This window comes from Arachis hypogaea, chromosome 19, assembly GCF_003086295.3.
Source record: "Arachis hypogaea cultivar Tifrunner chromosome 19, arahy.Tifrunner.gnm2.J5K5, whole genome shotgun sequence".
NCBI classification, from domain to species: Eukaryota; Viridiplantae; Streptophyta; class Magnoliopsida; order Fabales; family Fabaceae; genus Arachis; species Arachis hypogaea.
This window is the reverse complement of record NC_092054.1, coordinates 25,955,500-25,979,538: the sequence shown is the minus strand read 5'-3', so window position 1 is coordinate 25,979,538 and position 24,039 is coordinate 25,955,500. Positions and strand designations below refer to the sequence as shown.

Genomic DNA, 24,039 nt, shown 5'->3' with positions numbered 1-24,039 from the left:
ATTTGAGGACATGTTATCCAAAATATTTGGATAAGAAAAATGAACCAACTCATCAAATGCCTGATCCGAAGAAGGAATAACAATATCTCCTGGAAAACATATCTCAGATTCACCATCTATATTGTCATCTATTAGACCATTACCAACTTTCAATAGCCACTCACCAAATTGCTTTATCTCATCTTGATCTGAAGCAGTCGTCCCTTTAACAGAGAGTCTCATGTTTTTTGTTAGTTTGAGCACCTGTTAAAGTCAACCTATTAGACCATCCACTGGAGCCTCATCCCAAATTATAAGTTTGGCTTTCAACAGCAATATTGCTGGAGGGGAACCAGGTTTGATGTTACATATAGAATACTCAGTTATATTCAGCGGTATTTTGAACCTTGAGTGTGCCGTTCTTCCATTGGAAAGAAGTAAAGATGCAATACCACATGAAGCAACGTTTAATACAATATCACCCCTTGAGCGAATCTCAGTAAACATAAGGTTCCAGAGAAATATTTTTTCAGTACCCCCATGACCATACACAGAAAAAAACCCTTCATCACAATACACAGCTGTAACAATTTTATTGAATGCATATTTCTGCTCAAGTGTTGCGATGGATAACATGTCTGAGGCATTTTTCTTTAAATCATCCCTGTTAAAATTTAGCTCTTCCCTGATAACCCTTTTGGTTAACAAAGAACTATCAACTTCAGTTGCTAAAGGCATAGGAGGATAGTCTTTCAAGATTTTACCATAGGAATGTAAGATCTTGTCTATATCCATTAAGCACAACTGCTTAATCTCATCATCTGACATGGTTAACTCTGCATATTATACAATACTGTAAAAATTCAATCAAACTAAAAATGATCAATAATGAAGAACTTTTATAATTGCAATTAATAAAAACTCATCCCTCATATTCATCACCGCTCTCTGTCGATACAAAATATCATTTGAAAGTTCATGCCAACATCTATCCTAGACATGTTCTGGTCTTGAGATATTATTGAATGTTAATAGAATGACAAATAACCTCCTAACATATGATCTTGAGGCCCATGAGCTTGCTTCCTTAATTGCATCCATGAATTCTCTGTCATCTTGCAAGAGTCCAAAGGCGAAGCATGCATCTCTACACATAGCATAAATTGTTCCTCCTACTGTTCTTATATCTCGAAAACTCATACATCCTTTTTGAGTATTCAAGAGAAGTCGTTGGAAATATTCTTCGGTATTTGCTGCAAAAAACTTGGTTAAAATCCCATTTTTAAGTTGTTAAATGGATTAGGCTACGCGATTTCAATTATTATGTAGTTACACATCCGCATAAGATTAATTTTTCTAAAAAAATATAGAACAATTCTAAAATTATATAATCTACAGATTATAACTATTGAAAGTTATTTGAACATTTATTTTTTAGTGGAGATAAATCAAATAAAATGGACGTGGGGTACATGCTCTTAAGATTTTAAATTTAAATCATCAAATAAATAAAATCAAAATTAAATATAAACTCATCATTACCTGCAGGTACATGAGTCAACCTTCCAATTGTGAAACCTTGCTTTCGAGGAAACCACTTTGAAGCATCGTCCTTCCAAACAAACTTGGTTGGAAACTCAGCATAAGTCAAACTTCGAGCATAGGGATATGACATATTCGCCGCCATCCATCCCAAAAACATGAACTTATGAGATATTGCTCTTTCGACGATATCATTCACATTAGAAGTTTCACCATAAACCACAGGTTGCTCATCCTCCAAATGGAATAGAAGTCTAATCACAAATGGTTCTTTCTCTCTTGGATTTCATGTCCAAATAAATGCCAAACTGCCTCACATGTCGAAATGTACCTACAATCATAGTAATTCCTAATTTCGTCAACAACTTGTGTGGCTTCTGACGGATCACCAACGTTGTATAGAGTAGATGTTACGCGGTCATTACCCTTGTGTACATATTTAAACAGATACTTAATAGAACTTATTTGGCATGTGTATTCCACATTCATGTGGCACCCAAACTTGAGCAACAATTCTGGATTATACGAAACAATGAACTTATTATCTAGTACACATTCCCTTTTCTTCACTGTTCGACCGTTATCGGTATGCCTATATTTGGAAAATTTGGCTTCATCAATGAGTGTTCGCTGTCTAAACTCTTTGGAATAGAACTTTGAACAGGATCCATTCTTCATGCAAGGTGAATTCTTATTGTACGGACCACATGGAGCATGTACCATGTAATTTTGAACAACTCCACGTAGATTTGGCCTTTCATTTTCATCAGGAATCTCAACTGTTATATGTTTGTCTATGTCATTTGGTGTTTGTGGTTTGAACTCCTTACTCATGAATAAAAGGATATGTGCATGCGGAAACTCTCTCTTTTAAAACTCTATAGTGCAAACATATGAAAATTAAAAAAGACAAATGAGCAAAATATTACAACATAAGATTTTAATAAGGTGTTGTATAAACACAGACTTACATCACAAAATTTTGCCAAAGAGTTTTTCCTCTTTTAGGTCATCAATCAAACCATCAAGCTTGATCTTGAAAACTCGACACAATATATCAGGACGGTCTTCTGCCTTCAATCTAATGGGAGTCACTTCTCTTTTTATCTCATCCCACTCAGGGTTACAGGTCATGGTGATAAAATAGATAGGATCTCCTGCATATCTACAAATTACAAATGCATCTTTACAATTATTCATCATGTACCTAGGTCTATCGGTAAAAGTACTGGAAAGAATGATTCTTTTGCCAAGCCTTGCGGCATCTACATTTCCGTTTATAAGACTTTCATGCAGACATTTGTATTTATTAACCCTCAACTGTGGTTGTTTGCACCTAAAGAATTTTAACCTATCTGATTCCACCATTGTGTAGGCATCTACCAGAAACTATTGGAATAATCTCTTTGATCTCTGAATTAACGGAGATTCACCCGTCCTTTTTTGTAGTTGAAAAGCAAAGAATTATTGCAAAGTGATTTTGTTTTTCTTTGTAGGCCTAGCGGAGATTGAATCTGATGTTGCAATACCCAAACAAAATCCATCCTCCCCATATGGAAACAATTGCAAGGCTAAATAGGATGGGTAAAAAACATCAATCCGTTGGAGCTTTCTAGTTTGACTCTCTATAATAATATCTCTATCTTTTCTTAGTTGTTCGACATCGCCAACAATCAATGCAACCACTTCAGATGCAGATGGCAAGTTGTATGTCCTGCCATCTTTAGTCCTTTTACTAATCAACTTAAGCTTTATATTTGTGCAATTTTTCTGTTGGTACCTATCTCTTGCATAGCGAAAACTCTTTGCCAAACTATTATATTTGTCTAGCATGTTTCTTAACATTGCCACATATTTCCTATCCCACTCATTTATAACTTCATCGGAATTGCACAAAAAAAAATATAATAAAATTTATGTTATTTTCTCTCACAGATAAAAAATAACTAAAATGTTTGACTGGCTGTATGAAAATTGACGAAGTGTGCCTATCCGATTATCAATCTCATTTTCTGTGTTATAGGTATATAGTTGGGCAAATGTTGATCGCAGACTATCCGAAGAAAGTAAGCTACCAATGTTATGGTAGTTTTGACCCCCAAGTTTAAAAATTGGAGGAGCAGTCTCATTGTTCATCCCACGATCAATTTTTTTGGCCATTGAAGTAAAACAAAACGCTAAATTAAATGTCCTTATATTTTTTAAAAAATAAATACTTCTTTGATCTCCTCCACTATGAAGCTGAATGAGCTCATCAGAAGGCACAGAAAGTAAAGGAAGCTCGATCTTTCCTTCCGTATAACATAATTAAAACTTTGGTTGGAGCGACTGCTTGGATTTAGCAAGCCTTTCTTCAGACCACATCCATGCTTTACAGTGTTTATATTGATAAATAGGATTTTCTATATCCCACACATCTGCCGATGAACTCTCTTTAGATACTCAGTTGTCATACCGATGCAATTTAGTCCATGATATACACAAAGATGTAAATAAATATACAGATAAAATTTTTACATATCGTTTAAGGTTTTTGAGAATGGTATAAAATTATCTTCTATATCCACAACATTGAATCATCGTAACCATTTAAAACTACAATCAATAAAAATTATAAAAAATACAAACATATATGTTGATGTATTACTAATAATTCATATCTCTTGCAAACTACCAACTTAAATTCTTGATAAAATTTGAAATTACCTTCATCATCAACAAAAGGGTCAACATTTTGGCCACTTTGTGTGTCACCGCTTGGTGGGTGCGTCTTAACAGTTGATAAGTTTACATCTTTGTAAAATTGTGCCAAATTAATAGCCACCGAAGCAACAACAGAAGAAGATTATCTTTTTTGCATCCTATTTGTAGTAGAATTTCTTTACAAAAAATTTAATTTTATTCAATTAAATGTTAGACACTAAAGAAAAGAAAAGAATATAACAATGATGATAATCTTTTCTAAATTACCTTTCTATTAGGCACGATCTTTGGGAGCCGCAGTGTGACGCCGGAAGATGATTTTACGGAATGACTTCCGTTAGATTATTGGTGGGTCCTTGTACATTGAAGTATGCTAGAATTGTAATAAATCTATGTTATATAAATTATTTCCGATGAAGTATACTTTTTGTTAAATATTGGTGCATGAATCATTTGGTAATCATTAATTATACGTACTATTTGTTAATACGGACAGTGGAGTTCTTGTCAATGAAAAATTCGTTGGTAGAATTAAAGATTTAGATCTTATCTCTGATGTAGAAGGTCTTACATAATTAGGAAGAGTATTTTTCTGTCCAATTCCATGCGACGCAGAGTGTACACCATACATAGATAGTTGCTTCCCTGTGAATGAGTAATGAGAAATATATAGAAAATTTTCGTCCTTAAACTGATATAAATTAAATTTAGATAAATGAGTCAATTACAGTCAGAAAAATGTCACATTTATCTTCACTTAATTGTAAACAGAGAATATTAGATGAAGTACCAATTTTTTGACACACTATTTTTTTACTTGCAGTAATATGTTGCACATTTTTATGTACGTCAAAATTTGTGTTATTGTTGTTCTTTGACACTGTTAAGTCAAGAAAAATAAATGAAACACAAATAATAATTATTCAATTAACTAATCTCGTATTTGATTTTATATAATTTTAGTAGTATATTTTTGTAGTTAAAAAAAATTTGTATTGGTTTAGTTTTATTTAATTATTTTTAAAATTATTAAACTAAATTAATGAGTATCTATATCATATTATTTAAAATATACCCAGTCATGACTTAAAAATAAATACAATTTAATTTAAATAATAAATAAAACTCTAAATTTAAATATAATTTTAAAATTACCATTTATTTAAATCGAGTTAAATAGATCTAAACAAAAGCATCACATTTTATGTTTTACCAATTAGTATAGAGTTTTATGTATTAATTTAGATTAAATAGTATATTATTTTAAATTATGACAGAGTATATCTTAAATAATATTAAATAATTAATTAACTTAAATAGTACTTGAAAATTTGAAGATTGCATAGTTTTTATGTAATTTATAACTTATTAAATACGAATTTATAAATTTTTTTTATAAAGTTGAATAGTTATTTACAATTGTTCAATCACTAAATTAAAATATTTAGAAAGTTATGTATAGTACAAACTATTTCGCTAATATTCCCAACAATGATAATAATTTAAATTGTATTTATCATAAAAAAAAGAAATTAAAAAAGTTTCACGAGAACACTTAGCAGAAGCACAAAAAAAAGCAGACTCATTATCATCAAATTTTTTTCGTTTTTTTATCAAAATTATCCTTCGTTTTAACCTTGCAATCTTGGATTGTGTGACTGAAGTGGGATATATTGTCGTTGTTAAGTCACTTATCTATAATGTACTTCTTTCGCAATAATGAGTTACGAATACAAATTTTAAAATTTTAATACAAATCTCAAAGTTAAATTTTAAATGTATACTGATTATGTATTGATTAATTTATGAGGTATCATTTTTTACTTAAAAAATAAAAAATTTAATTTTTAAATATGTAAAAATATATTAACAGTGACTTTTAATTCACAAATCAATAATCCAATTAAAAAAATATATATATAAGTCAAACCAATTTAAATATAGCTGCCTTAAACAAACTAATTTTTATATTATATATTATTAAATAATTAATTAAAAATATACATTTATGCACAACCATTTTTAAACTTGAATTTAGAGGTAATTAATAAATCACATTTTTTAATCAACGTATAACAAAAAAAATTAATTAAGAACAAAATATTCAACATATAATAATTTTAGTCATTTAAAATTTAAACATTGAAAATTAAATTACGTATTGAAAATTAACAACTTTATGGTATATATGTTTCAATAATAATAATAATAATAATAATAATAATAATAATAATATACACGTGAAAAGTACTACTGTATCTTCTCCGTGACAGGTAGTTTTTAAATTTATTTTATAAACAATAAAATAATTTTTTTGATAATTAGATTAAGTGAATAATAAAAATTATTATCCAAATTAACAAACTTTAATTCCTCATTAAAAAAAATGAAACTTACATAAAACGTAGTATATTGTATAGTAATAGCACTTATAAAAAATGCACAATAGTCTTATTTTTTTTAAATATTTAATAATTATACAAATATTATTTATTTTCAACTATTATACTAATAAGTTTATAACAAAGAAAAATTTCGAAGTTTTATAACTGTAATTTTATGCATGTAATGCATAAAATAAAATCTTATTTATTTTAGCCATGTAGCTAGTTATTCTAAAAAAAGTTGGTCTTGGTCATATAAATTTTATTGTTAAAGGCCGATCTTTATTATTATCTAAATAGAAAGGTTAAAAGAGATAAAAAATAATTTCTATGGATTGAAACATTAACATTTTTTGTGTAAGACTAATTAAGTAAAACAATATCAAACATGTGAATAGTAAAAAAATAAAATTGCAAAGAATTTGAACAAATTGAAATGAAAACACTAATCAATAAAAGACTGATCGATACTTAAAAAAATTATTTGAAATAAAAAAAAAACTTACATAAAGATATGGTGCAATTTGTAACAATAACGTCCCCAAAAAATATCTAATAATCAAATACTAAATATGATCATTGTATGTAATTGTAGAATTTTTATATAGAACTATTGTATTTTGGGTCGGTCTAAAATTTTAATGTGTAGATATTATAATTTGTTGAAAAGAAAGAAATTATTTTATTTCAAATCAAAAGTTTCCTTTTTTGAGTGAATTGAAATAAAAAAATTTTATTTACGGAATCATATAAATATAACGTAATTCATATATAATATATAAATAAATTTAATTAGAATAAACAATAAATTATATATTTTATTTTATACTTCATAAATGAAAAAAATATTTTACTAATATAACAAATTATAATTAATTTAGTATAATTAATTAAGTAATATAAATTATAATAAATTATATTAATATTTAAATATCTAATCAAATAAATTAGTTGATATAATTAAGTCAGTGCAATAAATTGTATTGAATAAATTAAAATAATTAAATCGAAAAACACTTTCTAGAGCATGCCACGTCAGCTCCATTATTAAGTGCGGAAGCCTGATTTTTATATAATAGAATAGATGGATATAATAGATATATAAATAAATTTAATAAATTTAATTAGAATAAACAATAAATTATATATTTTATTTTATACTTCATAAATGAAAAAACTATTTTACTAATATAACGAATTATAATTAATTAGTATAATTAATTAAGTAATATAAATTATAATAAATTATATTAATATTTAAATATCTAATTAAATCAATTAGTTGATATAATTAAGTCAGTACAATAAATTGTATTGAATGAGTTAAAATAATTAAATCAAGAAACACTCTCCGGAGCATGCCACGTCAGCTCCATCATTAAGTAGTGCAAAAATCCGATTTTTATATAATAGAATAGATTTCTTTTGTCAACGACTTCCTCAATTACAATCAGTATTTTATCAGTTAAAGTTCTCTCCCAATAGTTTTTTTTTTGGTAAAGTATTAAATTGGTCTCTTATATTTGGGTGTATTTCTGTTTTGGTCCTTAAGCTTTAAAGTGTCCTATTTGAATTCAAAAAAGTTTCATTTAACTTTAATTTAGTCCTACCGGAGGTCAAAGATAAATAATTAGCAAAATTTTCTATATGACAGCAGTATAAGAACAAGGTTGATAATCTAAAGAATAAATATAAGCTGCAAAGGCACAAAATCAACGTGGATGCATCAATACATTTATTTATCATTTTTTTTATTATTAAATAAAATATTTTCTATAAAACTAAAAAAAATGTTAAATACATGTATTGATGCATCCACGGTTGATTTTGTGCCTTTGGAGCTTGTACTTATTCTCTAAATTATCGACCTTGTTCTTATACTGCTGTCATGTAGGATATTTTGTTAATAATTTATCTTTGACCTTACGGTGGGACTAAATTGAAGCTAAATGAAACTTTTTTGAATTCAAATAAGACACTTTAAACCTGAAGGACCAAAACAAGATTACTCCCAAACGTAGAGGACTAATTTAATATTTTACTTTTTTTATTGATTGACTATCAATAAAAGTGCCATTTGTAACAAATATAAAACATTGGAGAATTATAAGAATTTTTTTAAATAAATTAAAATAATTCATTATTGCTAAAAAATAAGTTTATATATATAAATTCAATGTTTTTGGACTGGGATGCAAATTACCCAAGCTTTACACAAATTGTCTAAGTTTTAGGCTATCTAATTAGTATGCATGCAATTCATTCAGAACTTGTTCATCTTTTTTATATATATTTATTTTTATTTTTCTCTTTTATATTATATTTAAATATTTTAATATAATTTAAATATTTTAATTAATTGTAATTTAATTTATATTCGTAACAATATTTTCTAATTAGTATAATTTTAGTTTAAATATTTTAATGTATTTATATTTATTTTAATTAGTATAATTTTAGTTTAGGTGGTATTATTACGAATATAATTTTTTGAAGCTAAAACATGTATTCCTAACTTAATGTAATATAATTTAATATAATTTAAATATTTAAATTTATTATAATTTAATTTTATATTTAGGATATTTTAAAATTTGTATTCAGGATTTTTGTTGTTGTCCTCATTCGTAAAATTTATCATTTGCTCCCTCAAAAAATTCGTTGCAAGAGAAATTATTTATCGTAGTAATAAGCCCACAGTCGTAAATTGGGCCACTATGTACCATGTAGCATAGGATATAACATTGGATGCAACTGCAATAAATGGTAGCTAGGCAGTTTGAGTCATAAAATCTAAAAAAGTATGAAATTAAGAGAGAAAAAACGTCTTGACCCAAAAAATAAGAGAGAGAGAAAAAACTTAATATGAGAATATAAAATTTACAAGAAATTCAACTATCAACGAGAAGAAATTTATTCTATTATATAAAAATTGAGTTTTTACACTTAATGATAAAGCTCACGTATTATGTTTTTGAGAGTATTTTTTAATTGGATTTGGATCCTCTAAAGTTTGAATTTTACCTTAGAGAGTAAAGTGTGATCTCTCACCATTGATTTTATAGGTGGGACCAATAATAAATATGAAAGAAAAACTATTCAAGGGTAGAAGACATAGTTGTCAGAACCGAACCGGTAATCGAACCGGTCAAGTAACTGGATCACTGGGTTATTGGTTCAACCGGTGGATCACTGGTTGAACTGGTTGACTCGGTACTATGCAAATAAAAACTAAAAATAATCAAAAATTTAAAATTATAATTTAAAATACATATTTTTATTAATATTTTAAAAATATCAAGCTATTCTAAAATAATATAGACCAGAAACAATAAGTATTTTCTTATTTTTACTCTATAATATATACTTTTATTTTGTTTTTATATTAAAATAATTATTATTTTTAAATTTTAATAATTTATTAATTAGTTTATATCTATTATATTATATTATTATATACTACAAGTATTTATTAAAAAATAATACTAATAAATATTATATAATTATGAAAAAATAAATGAGTTTATATATATATATATATATATATATATATATATATATATATATATATATATATATATATTAAAATTTGCATTAGTATTAATGAAAATCAATATAGCTTGGTGGCTGTGAATAATGTTATGTTTCCAAGAGGGTTGGGGTTCGAACCCCAACTTTAACATTTTGTTAAAATTTAATCCCTAACCGGTTTGGTTGGACCGAACATTATCGAGTTTGACCGGTTTTCAATTTTATGCGGTTCAAATATCGGACCAGACCGGTAGAGGGTCCGATTCACCGGTTTTGATAACACTGGTAGAAGATCAGACGATCCAAATCATTTTTAATTTATTTCTTTTAACTCATTAAATACAATTCATTATGATGACTTAATTATATAAACTAATTAATTTGATTAGATATTTAAGCATCACACAATTTAATATTATGTATATCAATTAATTGAATATAATTGTTAGAGTATAATTAGGATCAATTAGATCAATTAACATTATTCAACGTATCTGAATATTTATTATAGGATATTACGTCTTTATTATTTCGATTCTCTTATCATCTATAAATACCCTTCTATATTGTATCATTCTACATAACTTGAATACTCACAAACATTTTTTCTATTGCTCCTTCTCTCATTTCTAACAAGGTATCAGACCCATGGTATCCTCCTTGAGGAGGATAAGTTTATTTTCTTCTGGTGAAATCACTATACTTTTCATACTTTTCTTCCGTTTCATTTTTTTTTCTTCTCTTTTGTCCATGCTTTGATACTTTTCTGACCTTACCGATTAGCTCATCCACTACTTACTTATTCTCATGGAAAAACCATATGTTTTTCGTCACCTTCCGATAGTTTGTCATCTCTTTGCACTTTGTCTCTTTTCAATAGTTTTCTTGCAGTTCGCCATCTTTTCAGCAGTTTTTCGACAGTTGGCCACTCTTGCGGCAATTTCGTATGCGTTCTCTTTCGACAGTTCCGTCTGTGTTCTCTTCCGACAGTTCCATTTGCGTTCCCTTCCGACAGTTCCGTCTGCATTTTCTTTCGGCAGTTCCATCTGCATTTTTTTTGTGGTTGTTCCGTCTGCATTTTCTTGTAGCAGTTTCATCTGCGCTTCCTTGTGACAGTTCCGTTTGCGCTTCCTTCTGGCAGTTTCGTCTGTGCTTCTTTTCGACAGTTCCGTCTGTGCTTCCTTCTGACAGTTCTGTCTGCGCTTTTTTCAGACAGTTCCGTCTGCACCCATTCTATCAGTTTATGTATTTTTTTTATTTAGTTGTTTTAAATAAGTTTCAAACTCAAGTTGTCACTTGAGTTTGAGGAGGGATGTTAGAGTATAATTAGGATTAATTAGATCAATTAGCATTATTTAACATATCTGAATATTTATTATAGGATATTACGTCTTTATTATTTCGATTCTCTTAGCACCTATAAATTCCTTTTTATATTTTATCATCCTACACAACTTGAATACACACAAATCTTTTCTCTACTTCTCTCTCTCTTACCCTTTCTATAATAATAAATACAATTTAATTTAGTTAGAAGTTCATTATTTTATAGTCTTCTATATATATAAAAATATGACAGAATAAAATTGTAAAAATAATCTTTTTATCACTTCGGATATTTTAACTCTTTTTTTCTCTTTACGTGTAATTTTGTTTTGCATTAATTTTGTTTATTTAACAATGAAGTATATTCATGTTAATTCTATCATATAATAGTTTATTTTTCTCCTATGTATTTTGGTTTGTATAGTTACTATTGATCTTACTGTTTTCATTTTCTTGAATTGTTCTTTATTTTCTTATGACTTAATAATTTAAACAAAAAAGCAAAATAAGAAAAAAAAACAATGGCCAAAGACGAAAGCTAGAAGCCTAAAGTAGCAACATCATTTCTCAGCATTATTATTATTAATACGAACATTATTATTTTTTTCTAACATTATTTAATATGAGCTTCATTTCTTTTTCTTTATTATTATTAATTCTTTTATTATTTTCTTCTCAAATTATAAATCTCCTTATAATAATTCTTTGATAGAATATTTTTTGGTCTAATATTTTTTTCTCTATTTTTTGTCAAAAAATATTTTATATTAGGAAAAAAAGAAGATACAAATTAAATTTGAAAATTCAAATTTAAACAAGATGTGCAAAGGGTCACTATTGAATTTTAAATCTTTGTATTATCGTCATTGAAAATTTTAAATATTATTATAAAATTTTAGATATTTTTTTATCTTATTGTTCTTAAATTATACATTATTATACCGTGTATTAGAAGAGTTTCATCTTTTTTAAAATAAGTGTGACATTATATACTTTTTTTAATACAAAGGGATAATCAAGTTGAAGTGAGTAACAAAATTGATTATATAATAAGATATAAATTTTTAGAATTTCTAGCACAATTGACAAATTTTTAGTTTCAAAATAAATTTTTACTCTATTTTTTTATCTTTTATTTGATTTTTATTTTATAATTTTTTTTATTTTTTTAATTAATTATGATTGTAATAATTCATCACAAATTTATGTTTTATAGAAAAAAAATTATCAACTATAAAATACAGAAGACTTAACAAAAAAATTTAAAAAATGTTGACTAATCACAAAATAAAAAAGTATGAATTGTGCTTTAATTATATTTTAAAATACAAATTAGGGCTATTTAAAATTAATTTTTTACCATTAATATTAACTTAAATTATAATAAGATAAAAAGTAAAAATTGTATATAATAATTTAATTTAATTATTTATACTACTAAAATTATTTTTTATTATATCCCATTTATTTTTATTCATTGGTGATCTTTAATTGTCTATTTTAAATAAAATTTAAGTGGATTGAATTGATTTTTTTCAAATTAGTAATATAATTATTGTGACATTTTCTTTGCTCAGTAATATTTTTTAATTTATTTAATCTGATTAATCATCTCTTTCTTATTTTATGCTAATTTAACTAATTAAAGTTAATAAATTTTAGTTATTTTAATTCTTGTAACTTTTTATTCTAATAATGTATTTTAATTAATGCATTAATACAATTTTAATATTTATGTCATTAATAATAATATTCTCATTTTATCCCATATATATATATATATATATATGTCTAATTGTAAAAAATCTACTATTTCTTTATACGATTAGATTAAACATATTTATAATCAATTTATTTGATTACTTAATTAAAATTAATTATATTAAAATATTAGATTAAGATTATGATAGACTAATTATGTTGTTATTAATTAATTATATTAAAAGATTAAAATTATGATAGATTATCATTATTTTATTATTTTTTATTTTAATATTAATTCAGATATTTAGTTTTTATTATTATTATTCTTATTCTCTTATTCTATGTATTTATTCTCATAAATCTTGCTAAATTAAACAAAGTACTGTATATTTTTTTTATTCCTCTTTTATATACACATAAAATTTATTAAATTATTTATCTTTCATCTAATAATTTTGTTTCTCTTCTATTTATATTTCTTTTCTTCAATATTTTATTGGTTCTTATTTTTCTAAATTTTAGTTTAATTTATGTATTTGTTCTTATTACACCTAACATTTTTTATTTATGTGTAATATACATTCTTATATATGTTATAGAAATATGATTTGATTCTATTAACTTGCCAAATTTTTTTGAATAATCTAAATTTAAAGTACAAAAATATATTTATAGATATTTTACTTTTTTAAATAAAAAATATAATATTTTTTTTCATATTTGTTGAAATCCTAAGTTAAATATGAATATTGATTTTTGAAATAGAATAAATATATTTTAAATTTTTTACATCTAAAAACATATATTCTATCAATGTTAGAATTATTTAGATAGATAAGTAATAGTGAATATGGAATTATTTAGGATGGATAGAACTAAGTACATCTTTTTATTGAAAATATGAATTTAAAAATATTATATGCAATTCTCAATAATCAACCTCTCATTGAACCATTGTATGTTCAAAAGATTTTTGAAGAAATGAAATAATTTTAGGTATATAATGTTTTGTAAAAATTTAATTAATTCAAGATATTTATTGTCGTTGATTAAAAAAGTAAATTGAAACGACAATTTAATATTTTTATACTCTTAAAATATTATTTATTTATTTTTCTAGCATTCTTTAACATCCAATGATCATATTAATATAATTTAATTCAATAAAATTATTTATCATCATTTGATTGAATGAAAATTCTATTTTATCTAAAAATTTTAGGATTTTTCAACCTCAGGATCATCCATGTTAAATCATTAAAAAATATAACTGAGAGTGTGTAAACCCCGTTAAATTAGTAAATAATTAGTCAATAAATTAGTTTTTGATAAGAAAGATTAGAAATGCAAATATTATATCAAATTAGGATAGAGCTCATCGAAACGAGAATTTTGATATTAATTTCGAAGAAAACGGTCTAAGATTGGACCGAACGGACCGAACTGGTTGAACCGGGTCGTGGACCCAACCGGACCAGCCTTTTAAAAGAACCCACGTCCTCCTCTTCCCCATTTCAGCAACATTGAAGCCACAGGGGAAAGGAGAGAAAGGAATCCCGTAACCCTTACGGTGAATTCCAACTGACGTAACTCCTCCGTCCGAGCTTTGATCGCCGCACCGTTTGCGACCACGCGACCACCGCGTCGAGCTCTACGTTTCTACTGGAACAATTTCATATTTAACCCATTTTTCTGTTCTCAGCCACCTCTTCCCCCAATTTTAGAAAATTAAGTGGAGATATTGAATTTCTTTGTTCTTTGATGTTTTAGGATCCAATTAGCTTGAGGAAAATGTTCACTCTTGCTTATGTGAAGCTTGGGTAAGGTGAGAAAACCATAATTCCACTGAATTTGAGCTTTGAGTATTAAATTGGGTATATATGTGTTATGAATGTGTATTAGGTTGTGAATAAATAATTGGAGCTTGAAAGTGTGAATATCGAAACTTGGAGGAAGCTGTGTAGTTCAGGTTTTAGGGGTTGTGTTTGATTTTAATTAAATTGCCTTGATCATCACGTGGGAATCGGCCAAGGTATGGTTTAGGTTTCTTGCATTTAATATATAATGTTCTGTCAAAACTTAAGCGAGATGACTATAGGATAGGTTGAAACGTATGTGCATGTATATTGTTTAGTAGCTAGCTAATGAATATGTTTGATTGGTACTGCTGGTTGGTTGATGGCTTGATGGATTGTGGACTAGTCATTTGAGGTTATAAGCTTATGAGCATAGGAATGGTAAATTATTGTTTTGGTGGTTAAATTTTGAGAAGAGTTTATGTAATTGTGGTTGGTATGAGACATTATTTATTATAGTGGTTGATGTAGGACATATTGTGTTGAAAAGTGTATGTTTAATGATTAATGGCCTAGGAATTGTTTGGATTGAAAATGAGGTTTGAAGGTTGGCAAAAGTTGGTTTTTGGGCCGAACTTTGGCAAGCTAAAACTTGGCTTCCGGACTCTCAATTTGTTTCTAATTTGTTTTAAAATGAAAATTGGGTTTGTGATGTTTATGCCACTCGAAGAACGGATGAAAAATGTTGTAAATCAAAGAAGTTATGGGGGTTGGAAGATTAAACCTATAAACTGTGTTTATAACAATTTTGCAGCTCTGCTACTGCAACTTTGCTACTGCATCTTTTTTTTAGAAATGCACTTCCACACGTATGCGTGGCATGGATTTTAGCAATGCGCGCGCGACTGGTCCCATGTGCACGCGTAAGGGGTTAACAAACATGTCCACGCGTACGCGTGATCCATGCGCACGCGTGCCACGCGTATGCATGACAAAGGGACGCGCATGCGAGCTACAGTTTCACACTCCCTACGCGTGGCCTCTATTTCAGCAAACATGATTTTCAACGTTTTAAACTGTATTTCAAACCTTTAAACTTCTATTTTCATTCTTTTAGCTATTAATAATAGTATTAAACCTGATATTCAAATGAAATTAGGAAATGGGATTAACTTGGAGATGAAGTAAAGCTGAAAAGTGATGAATTGACTATGAAATATTACGGATGTTCATGTAGGATACTTGACATGATAATCAAATGAATGATCATGTATGATACTTGGCTTGAATGATTAAATGATCTGAGATACGAGATTTCCTGGATAAAGTACCGTGGCTTGCCACCACGTATACCAAATTGAAAACTCTATACTCTGTTGACTCTACGACGTAAGGGTGACCGGGCACTTATAAATTCCCGGGAATGTTAACCCCATTGAGCAATATTGATTATTTGAGAAAAAAGCTATGCATATACTCTTGGAGATGCACGTTGAGGGACAGTCTAAGGTTTTTGGACTTATCGGGTAACCGACAAATGAGTCTCATCAACCATAGGACAGGCATGCATCATATGCATACTACTTGAGTTACTTGTTTGTGCATTAACTGGGTGTGCGTAAGTGTACTTGCCATGCTAAATATATATTTGTTACCTGCAGTATTTGTAACCTTCTTGTGCTTGTCTTTATCTGTTTATTTGTGTGTGAAATGCTAATGGAGATGGAGGTATGGAGGAATGGCAGTACGGGACTTAGATTTAAGATTAAGTTAAGTTAGGTTTAGATACTCTTAGTAAACCACCTTTTATGGCTTCTGTTTAATACTTTAAGCTCTATAATCTGGGTGTTGGCGTTCTAGGATTGCCTCTGGCATTCCCAGGACCTTATATCTTATGTGTGTGGCACATTTACCATACTGAGAACCTCTGGTTCTCACCCCATACTATGTTGTTATTTTTCAGATGCAAGTCGAGAGGCATCGAGTTAGGCATCTGGATCCCTGAAGCGAAGTGGTTAATATGTTATTTTGTTGTACAGTGATGTATATATTTATACTTACCTGTCTCTCTGCATAACTTATTCTTTTGATCCTCTTAGAGGTTTATGGAGAGACAGGATTTTGTTTATATACATTTGGGTTTTGGATATGTATGTATATATGTGTAAATATTTTCCGGCCAGCCTTGACTTCGCGGGCTGAGTTAGGAGCTTGTTATTTTGTATCTTTGGCACTATATTCCTACTTTTGTTATCTTATGTTCGATAGTTATAATTTTCTTAGCACGCAAGTTAACTCGTTTCTTGAGCGTTGCGCTTTTATTTCGCAATTTTTATTTCATCTATTCTTCAAGGCTCCTAGTATATTATAATCTTTCTACTATTATATGTATACATTATATTGTAGAGTTCGTAATACCACCCAATCGGTCATGCCCTCGGGAACCTGGGAAGACATTTCTACAACGTTATTGCAAGAAGACATGAGACCAACTAATCCTACAATAAGAAAAGAAGACAGGATTACCAAAAACATCTCAGACGAGGGGCAAAACAACTCGACCAATATGATACAGGCGAACAAACAGAAAAGAAAAACCCCAAGACTCAAACAAAAGTCCTGGGGCATCCTTTGGAGGCAGTAACAAAGCAAGGTTTCAGGAAATTTCTACAGCTTACATCCCGGCACTCATCAAACAAGAAAATAAGGTTTCAAATGAAACAAAGGAAGTAAAAACACAAAGTCATCTAAGTCACTACCTTTCTATAGTCTATCAGCAAAAAAACATTGTCAAACATAAAAAATGCCAAGCAAAAAATCATCAAAGACGCAACCTTTTTCAGAATCAAGCAAAAACCATCATCGAAGGCGCAAGCAGAAATGGCGACAACATGCAAAAGCCCTAAAAAAGATTCAAGCAACAAGAAAAGCAAAAAGATTCGCACCAAAAATGAAGAAATTTCAGAACACGCAACAATCAGGAAAGATCCAAACTTTCTCTGAGCAAAAATCAAACTTCCTAAAAACAGACATATAAAGAAACAGAGGAAGAAAAATCGAACATGGAGAATAGAAGAAAACCTCGAAAGAAAGCTGAAGAGCAGAAGCAACAAAGCCACCCCTCGAAGCGGAAAACTGAGAAGATGGAAGGAGAAATCTGGAAATCACCCCTCTTCCACGGAAAGCAGTAGCAGAACAGACGTTGCGGGAAAGAACTACGAACTCCAGGCAAGAAACAGAAAATGAGAGAGTAAAGGGAGAAGTTACGAAAATGAGCGAAGAAGAGAAACCATTTTTGACTGAGAAATTCAAAATAAAAAGCCAAAAGAAAACGGGGCAATTAATACCAATTAATGAAGGTATTAAACCCTCTCACGTTCCCAAGAACAAAGCGCTGATATAAAAGCGCGTGCTTTTAGAGGAAAACGTTCTACATTCAAAAGATTCTACAAAAGGAAGAAATCGACAAAATGCTTGAGTTCGGCTTTGTCAGAGAAGGACCGAAGTCAAAGACTCGACCTCAACAAAAAGACTGAGCTCAAGCAGGGGCACTGTTCATACCCTGGGTCGAGCTACCCAACCTGGGATGATTGGCGACAAAGCGACCGACCTCTTCAGGTCAGGCTACCCGACCTCTTCTCAAAGAGGTCGGCCAAATCAACAGGAGAGCCTAATAAAGGGCCCAAATAGAGGAACACGACCCAAATCCAAAGGCAATCCAAGCCTATAAAGATAAAGGCGGTTCCATTGAAGATAAGCTGACCTCACCAGAAGATAAGATAAGATAAGATAACCAACTTATCTTATCTAGAAAGGTCACTCTACAACCACTATAAATACACTGGAGCACCCAGGTATAACTCATACTCTGATTCTACATAAAACCTGTTTAATACCCATGCTAACTTAAGCATCGGAGTCTCTTGCAGGTACCCCCCACCCTCCGGTGACCAAGGATCAGCAGTACAGCAAGTCCAGCCAGCCGGACACGCCATCTCCGACCAGTATAGAAGATCTCATCCGAGATCGACCTCCAGTTTCAGGTAACCCTCGGAACAGCAATTAAGGCCGCATGAGATGAACTATCCGACACACGATTTAGAACTTGCTGCTGTTGTATTTGCTCTGAAAATCTGGAGGCATTATCTCTATGGCGTTAAGTTCCACGTTTTCTTAGACTATAAGAGTTTGAAGTATCTTTTTGAGCAAAAAGAGTTGAATATGCATCAGAAGAGGTGGATGGAGCTTCTAAAAGATTATGATTTCGAATTGAATTATCATCCAGGAAAAGCGAACGTTGTGGCGGATGCCTTGAGTCAGAAGTCTTTATGTGCAACTTGGATGTTGTTGCAAGAAGAAGAATTACTAAAGGCATTTTAAGGTTTGAACCTGGGAGTTAGGGAAGAATCTAAAATTCTGTGTTTGAGTCAGTTGCAGATTTCAAGTGATTTTAAATCAGAACTTCTGAAGGCTCATCAAGATGGTGAAGCATTACGTAAAGTATTACCGGAAATTGAACAGGGAAAGCAGTGGAGAGTGTCAGAAGGTAAGGATGGTTTGTGAAAGTTCAAGAACCGGATTATTGTGCCAGATGTCGGAGACCTACGACAGAGTATCTTGAAGGAAGCTCATAAGAGTGGGTTCTCAATTCATCTAGGAAGCACCAAAATGTACCAAGATCTGAAAGCGATGTTCTGGTGGCCAGGAATGAAGAATGATGTGGCATTGCATATATCTGAATGTTTAACGTATCAGAAGGTTAAGATTGAGCATCAGAGATCATCAGGAACCCTTCAGCCTTTAGAGATTCCACAATGGAAATGGGAGAGTATTGCAATGGATTTTCTGACAGGTTTGCCTAGGACTCGAACTGGTTATGACGCTATTTGAGTGGTTGTGGATCGACTGACAAAATCAGCTCACTTTCTCCCCATTCGAATAAGTTGCACAATGGAGGAATTGGCCCAAATGTACATCAAAGAGATTGTCAGGTTGCACGGCGTGCCTTCTACCATTATATCTGATAGAGATCCTCGTTTCACATCAAGGTTCTGGGGAGCTTTTCAGCGTGCATTTGGAACTCAGTTGAGTTTGAGTACTGCATATCACCCTCAGACAGATGGTCAATCAGAGAGAACTATTTAGACCTTGGAGGATATGCTAAGGGCTTGTGTGTTGGATCAGCCGGTGAGCTGGGATCGGTATATGCCGTTAGTGGAATTTGCTTATAATAATAGCTACCATGCGAGCATCGGAATAGCTCCATATGAGGCTCTGTATGGCAGAAAATGTCAATCTCCACTATGTTGGTATGAAACTGGAGAAAGAAGTTTGTTAGGGCCAGAGATGATAGCTGAAACTACTAAGCAGATAAAGAAGATTTGTAGCCGAATGCTTATAGCCCAAAGCCGTCAGAAGAGCTATGCTGATCAAAGGCGAAAGCCTTTGGAGTTTGAAGAAGGGGAGCATGCCTTTCTGAAGGTTACACCAACCACCGGAGTGGGAAGAGCTATTAAGACTAAGAAACTGAATCCCCGTTACATTGGACCGTATGAGATCCTGAAAAGAATTGGGGCGGTGGCTTATAGAATTGCTTTACCGTCGTATCTTTCGAACTTGCACGACATGTTTCATGTGTCACAGCTTCGAAAGTATACTCCTGACACAAGTCATATTCTGGACCCAGAACCGATCCAAGTGAGAGAAGATCTAACATTTTCAGTAATTCCGATGAGAATAGATGACACTAGCATTAAACGATTGCACGGGAAGGAAGTATCATTGGTAAAAGTAGCTTGGAGTCGAGCTGGTATAGAGGAACACACTTAGGAACTCGAAGCAGATATGCAAAAAGACTACCCACATCTCTTTTCAGGTAACTAAATTCGAATTTGATGACAAAATTCTTTGTTAGGTGGGTAGGATGTAAACCCCGTTAAATTAGTAAATAAATTAGTTTTTAATAAGAAAGATTAGAAATGTGAATATCATATCAAATTAGGATAGAGCTCATCGAAATGAGAATTTTGACACGAATTTCGAAGAAAACGGTCCAAGATTGGACTGAGCGGGCCAAACCGGTTGAACCGGGCCCAAATTGGATCGTGGGCCCAATCGGACCAGCCTTTTAAAAAAACCCATGTCCTCCTCTTCCCCATTTCAGCAACGTTGAAGCCACAGGGGAAAGGAGAGAAAGGAATCCCGTAACCCTTACGGTGAATTCCAACTGACGTAACTCCTCCGTCCGAGCTCCGATCGCCACACCGTTTGCGGCCATGTGACTACCACGTCAAGCTCTACGTTTCTACCGGAACAATTTTATAGGTAACTTATTTTTCTGTTCTCAGCCACCTCTTCACCCAAATTTGGGAAATTAAGTAGAGATATTGAATTTGTTTGTTCTTTGATGTTTTAGGATCCAATTAGCTTGAGGAAAATATTCACTCTTACTTATGTGAAGCTTGGGTAAGGTGAGAAAACCATAATTCCACTTTAATTCAACTGAATTTGAGCTTTGAGTATTAAATTGGGTATATATGTGTTATGAATGTGTATTAGGTTGTGAATAAATAATTGGAGCTTGAAATTGAGAATATCAGAACTTGGAGGAAGCTGTGTAGTTGAGGTTTTGGGGCTGTGTTTGATTTTAATTAAATTTTCTTGATCGTTACGTGGGAATCGGCCAAGGTATAGTTTAGGTTTCTTGCATTTAATATATAATATTCTGTGAAAACTTAGGCTAGATGACTATAGGATAGGTTGGAACATATATGCATATATATTGTTTAGTAGCTAGCTAATGAATATGTTTGATTGATACTGCTGGTTGGTTGATGGCTTGATGGATTGTGGTCTAGTCATTCAAGGTTATAAGCTTATGAGCATAGGAATGGTTAATTATTGTTTTAGTGGTTGAATTTTGAAAAGAGTTTATGTAATTGTGGTTGGTATGAGACATTATTTATTATGGTGGTTGATGTAGGACATATTGTGTTGAAAAGTGTATGTTTAATGATTAATGGCCTACGAATTGTTTGGATTAAAAATGAGGTTTAAAGGTTGGCAAAAGTTGGTTTTTAGCCGAACTTCGACGGGCTATAACTTGACTTCCGGACCCTTAATTTATTTCTAATTTGTTTTAAAATGAAAATTAGGTTCGTGCTATTTATGCCACTCGAAGAACGAATGAAAAATGTTGTAAATCGAAGAAGTTATGGGGGTTAGAAGATTAAACCTATAAACTGTGTTTATAACAACTTTGCAGCTCTGCTACTGCAACTTTTCTACTACATGTTTTTTTTTTTAGGAACGCACGCACACGCGTATGCGTGGCATGGATTTTAGCGATGCGTGCGCGACTGGTCCCATGCGCACGCGTGACATGAAGTTTTTACCCACGCGTACGCATGACAAAGGGTCGCGCACGCGAGTTGCAGTTTCACAATCCCACGCATACGTGTGGCCCCTATTTCAGCAAACATGATTTTCAACGTTTTAAACTGTATTTCAAACCTCTAAACCTCTATTTTCATTCTTTTAGTCATTAATAATAGTATTAAACTTGATATTCAGATGAAATTAGGAAATGGGGTTAACTTGGAGATGAAGTCAAGATGAAAAGTGATGAATTGACCATGAAATGTTACAGATGATCATGTAGGATACTTGACTTGATAATCAAATGAATGATCATGTATGATACTTGGCTTGAATGATTAAATGATCTGAGTTACGAGATTCCGTAGATAAAGTACCGTGGCTTGCCACCACGTGTACCAGGTTAAAAACTCGATACTCTGTTGACCCTACGACGTAAGGGTGACCGGGCACTTATAAATTCCCAGAAATGTTAACCCCCATTAAGCAATATTGATCATTTGAGAAAAAGCTATGCATAGACTCTTGGGGATGCACGTCGAGGGACAGTCTAAGGTTTTCGGACTTGTCGGATTGGCTGGATAACCAACAGATGAGCCTCATTAGCCATAGGACAGGTATGCATCAGATGCATACTACTTGAGTTACTTATTTGTGCATTAACTGGGTGTGCCTAAGTGTACTTACCATGCTAAATGTATATTTGTTGCCTGCAGTATTTGTAACCTTCTTGTGTTTGTTTTTATCTGTTTATTTGTGTGTGAAATGCTAACAGAGACGGAGGTATGGAGGAATGGCAGTACGGGACTTATATTTAAGATTAAGTTAAGTTAGGTTTAGATACTCTTAGTAAACCACCTTTTATGGCTTATGTTTAATACTTTAAGCTCTATAATCTAAGTGTCGGCGTTCTAGGATTGCCTCTGGCGTTCTAGGATTGCCTCTGGCATTCCCAGGACCTTATATCTTATGTGTGTGGCACATTTACCATACTGAGAACCTCTGGTTCTCACCCCATACTATGTTGTTGTTTTCAGATGCATGTCAGAGGCATCGAGTTAGGCATCTGGATCCCTGAAGCGAAGTGATTAATGGGTTATTTTGTTGTACAGTGATGTATATATTTATACTTAGCTTTCTCTCCGCATAACTTATTCCTTTGATCCTCTTAGAGGTTTTTGGAGAGACAGGATTTTGTTTATGTACATTTGGGTTTTGGATATGTATGTATATATGTGTAAATATTCTCCGGTCAGCCTTGGCTTCGCGGGCTGAGTTAGGAGCTTGTTATTTTGTATTTTTGGCACTCTATTCCTACTTTTGTTATCTTATGTTTGATAGTTATGGTTTTCTTAGCACGCAAGTTAACTCGTTTCTTGAGCGTTGCGCTTTTATTTCATGATTTTTATTTTATATATTCTTCAAGGCTCCTAGTATATTATAATCTTTCTGCTATTATATGTATACATTATATTGTAGAGTTCGTAATACCATACCACCTTTGTTTTACAGCTTAAGCGTAAAGCTCAATGTGGTAGGATGTTACAGAGCACAGAAGCGTCCCTTCATTCGAGAATATGATTGAGATCAAAGAGCGTGGCTCTTGTGGTTCTTTGATCTTTGTCAACCAAAACCTTATGTATTCCTGATAGGGCTGAATCACAACTCCACTGTGGGAAAAGAGCTACGGAGACGAG

The 24,039-nt window shown here is 31.0% G+C and overlaps 3 protein-coding genes across 3 annotated transcripts; 1 reads left to right on the top strand and 2 right to left on the bottom strand.

Moving 5' to 3' along the window:
• Nucleotides 1-252: 252 nt before the first annotated feature.
• Nucleotides 253-1,666, bottom strand: LOC140182206 (uncharacterized). Its single transcript, XM_072228346.1, has 2 exons — nt 1,522-1,666; nt 253-815 (listed from the first exon to the last, which is right to left on the bottom strand). The coding sequence occupies exons 1-2, from the start codon at nt 1,664-1,666 to the stop codon at nt 253-255; spliced, it is 708 nt and encodes a 235-aa protein (XP_072084447.1).
• Nucleotides 1,667-1,779: 113 nt separating this feature from the next.
• On the bottom strand, nt 1,780-2,355 carry LOC140182205 (uncharacterized). Its single transcript, XM_072228345.1, has one exon. The coding sequence runs from the start codon at nt 2,353-2,355 to the stop codon at nt 1,780-1,782; it is 576 nt and encodes a 191-aa protein (XP_072084446.1).
• Nucleotides 2,356-19,779: 17,424 nt separating this feature from the next.
• Nucleotides 19,780-20,794, top strand: LOC112778146 (uncharacterized). The gene is made up of 2 exons (XM_025822502.1): nt 19,780-19,817; nt 20,401-20,794. The coding sequence occupies exons 1-2, from the start codon at nt 19,780-19,782 to the stop codon at nt 20,792-20,794; spliced, it is 432 nt and encodes a 143-aa protein (XP_025678287.1).
• The last annotated feature ends 3,245 nt before the right edge of the window (nt 20,795-24,039 follow it).

Excerpts from the sequence above, each read along its gene's own strand:
- LOC140182206 (XM_072228346.1), bottom strand. The coding sequence starts at position 1,666 with ATGGCGGCGAATATGTCATATCCCTATGCTCGAAGTTTGACTTATGCT. Across the intron at positions 816-1,521 it reads GTTGACTCATGTACCTGCAG|AGTTAACCATGTCAGATGAT; the intron begins GTAATGATGAGT and ends TATAATATGCAG.
- LOC140182205 (XM_072228345.1), bottom strand. The coding sequence starts at position 2,355 with ATGAGTAAGGAGTTCAAACCACAAACACCAAATGACATAGACAAACAT.
- LOC112778146 (XM_025822502.1), top strand. The coding sequence starts at position 19,780 with ATGGAAATGGGAGAGTATTGCAATGGATTTTCTGACAG. Across the intron at positions 19,818-20,400 it reads TGCAATGGATTTTCTGACAG|GCGAAAGCCTTTGGAGTTTG; the intron begins GTTTGCCTAGGA and ends TGCTGATCAAAG.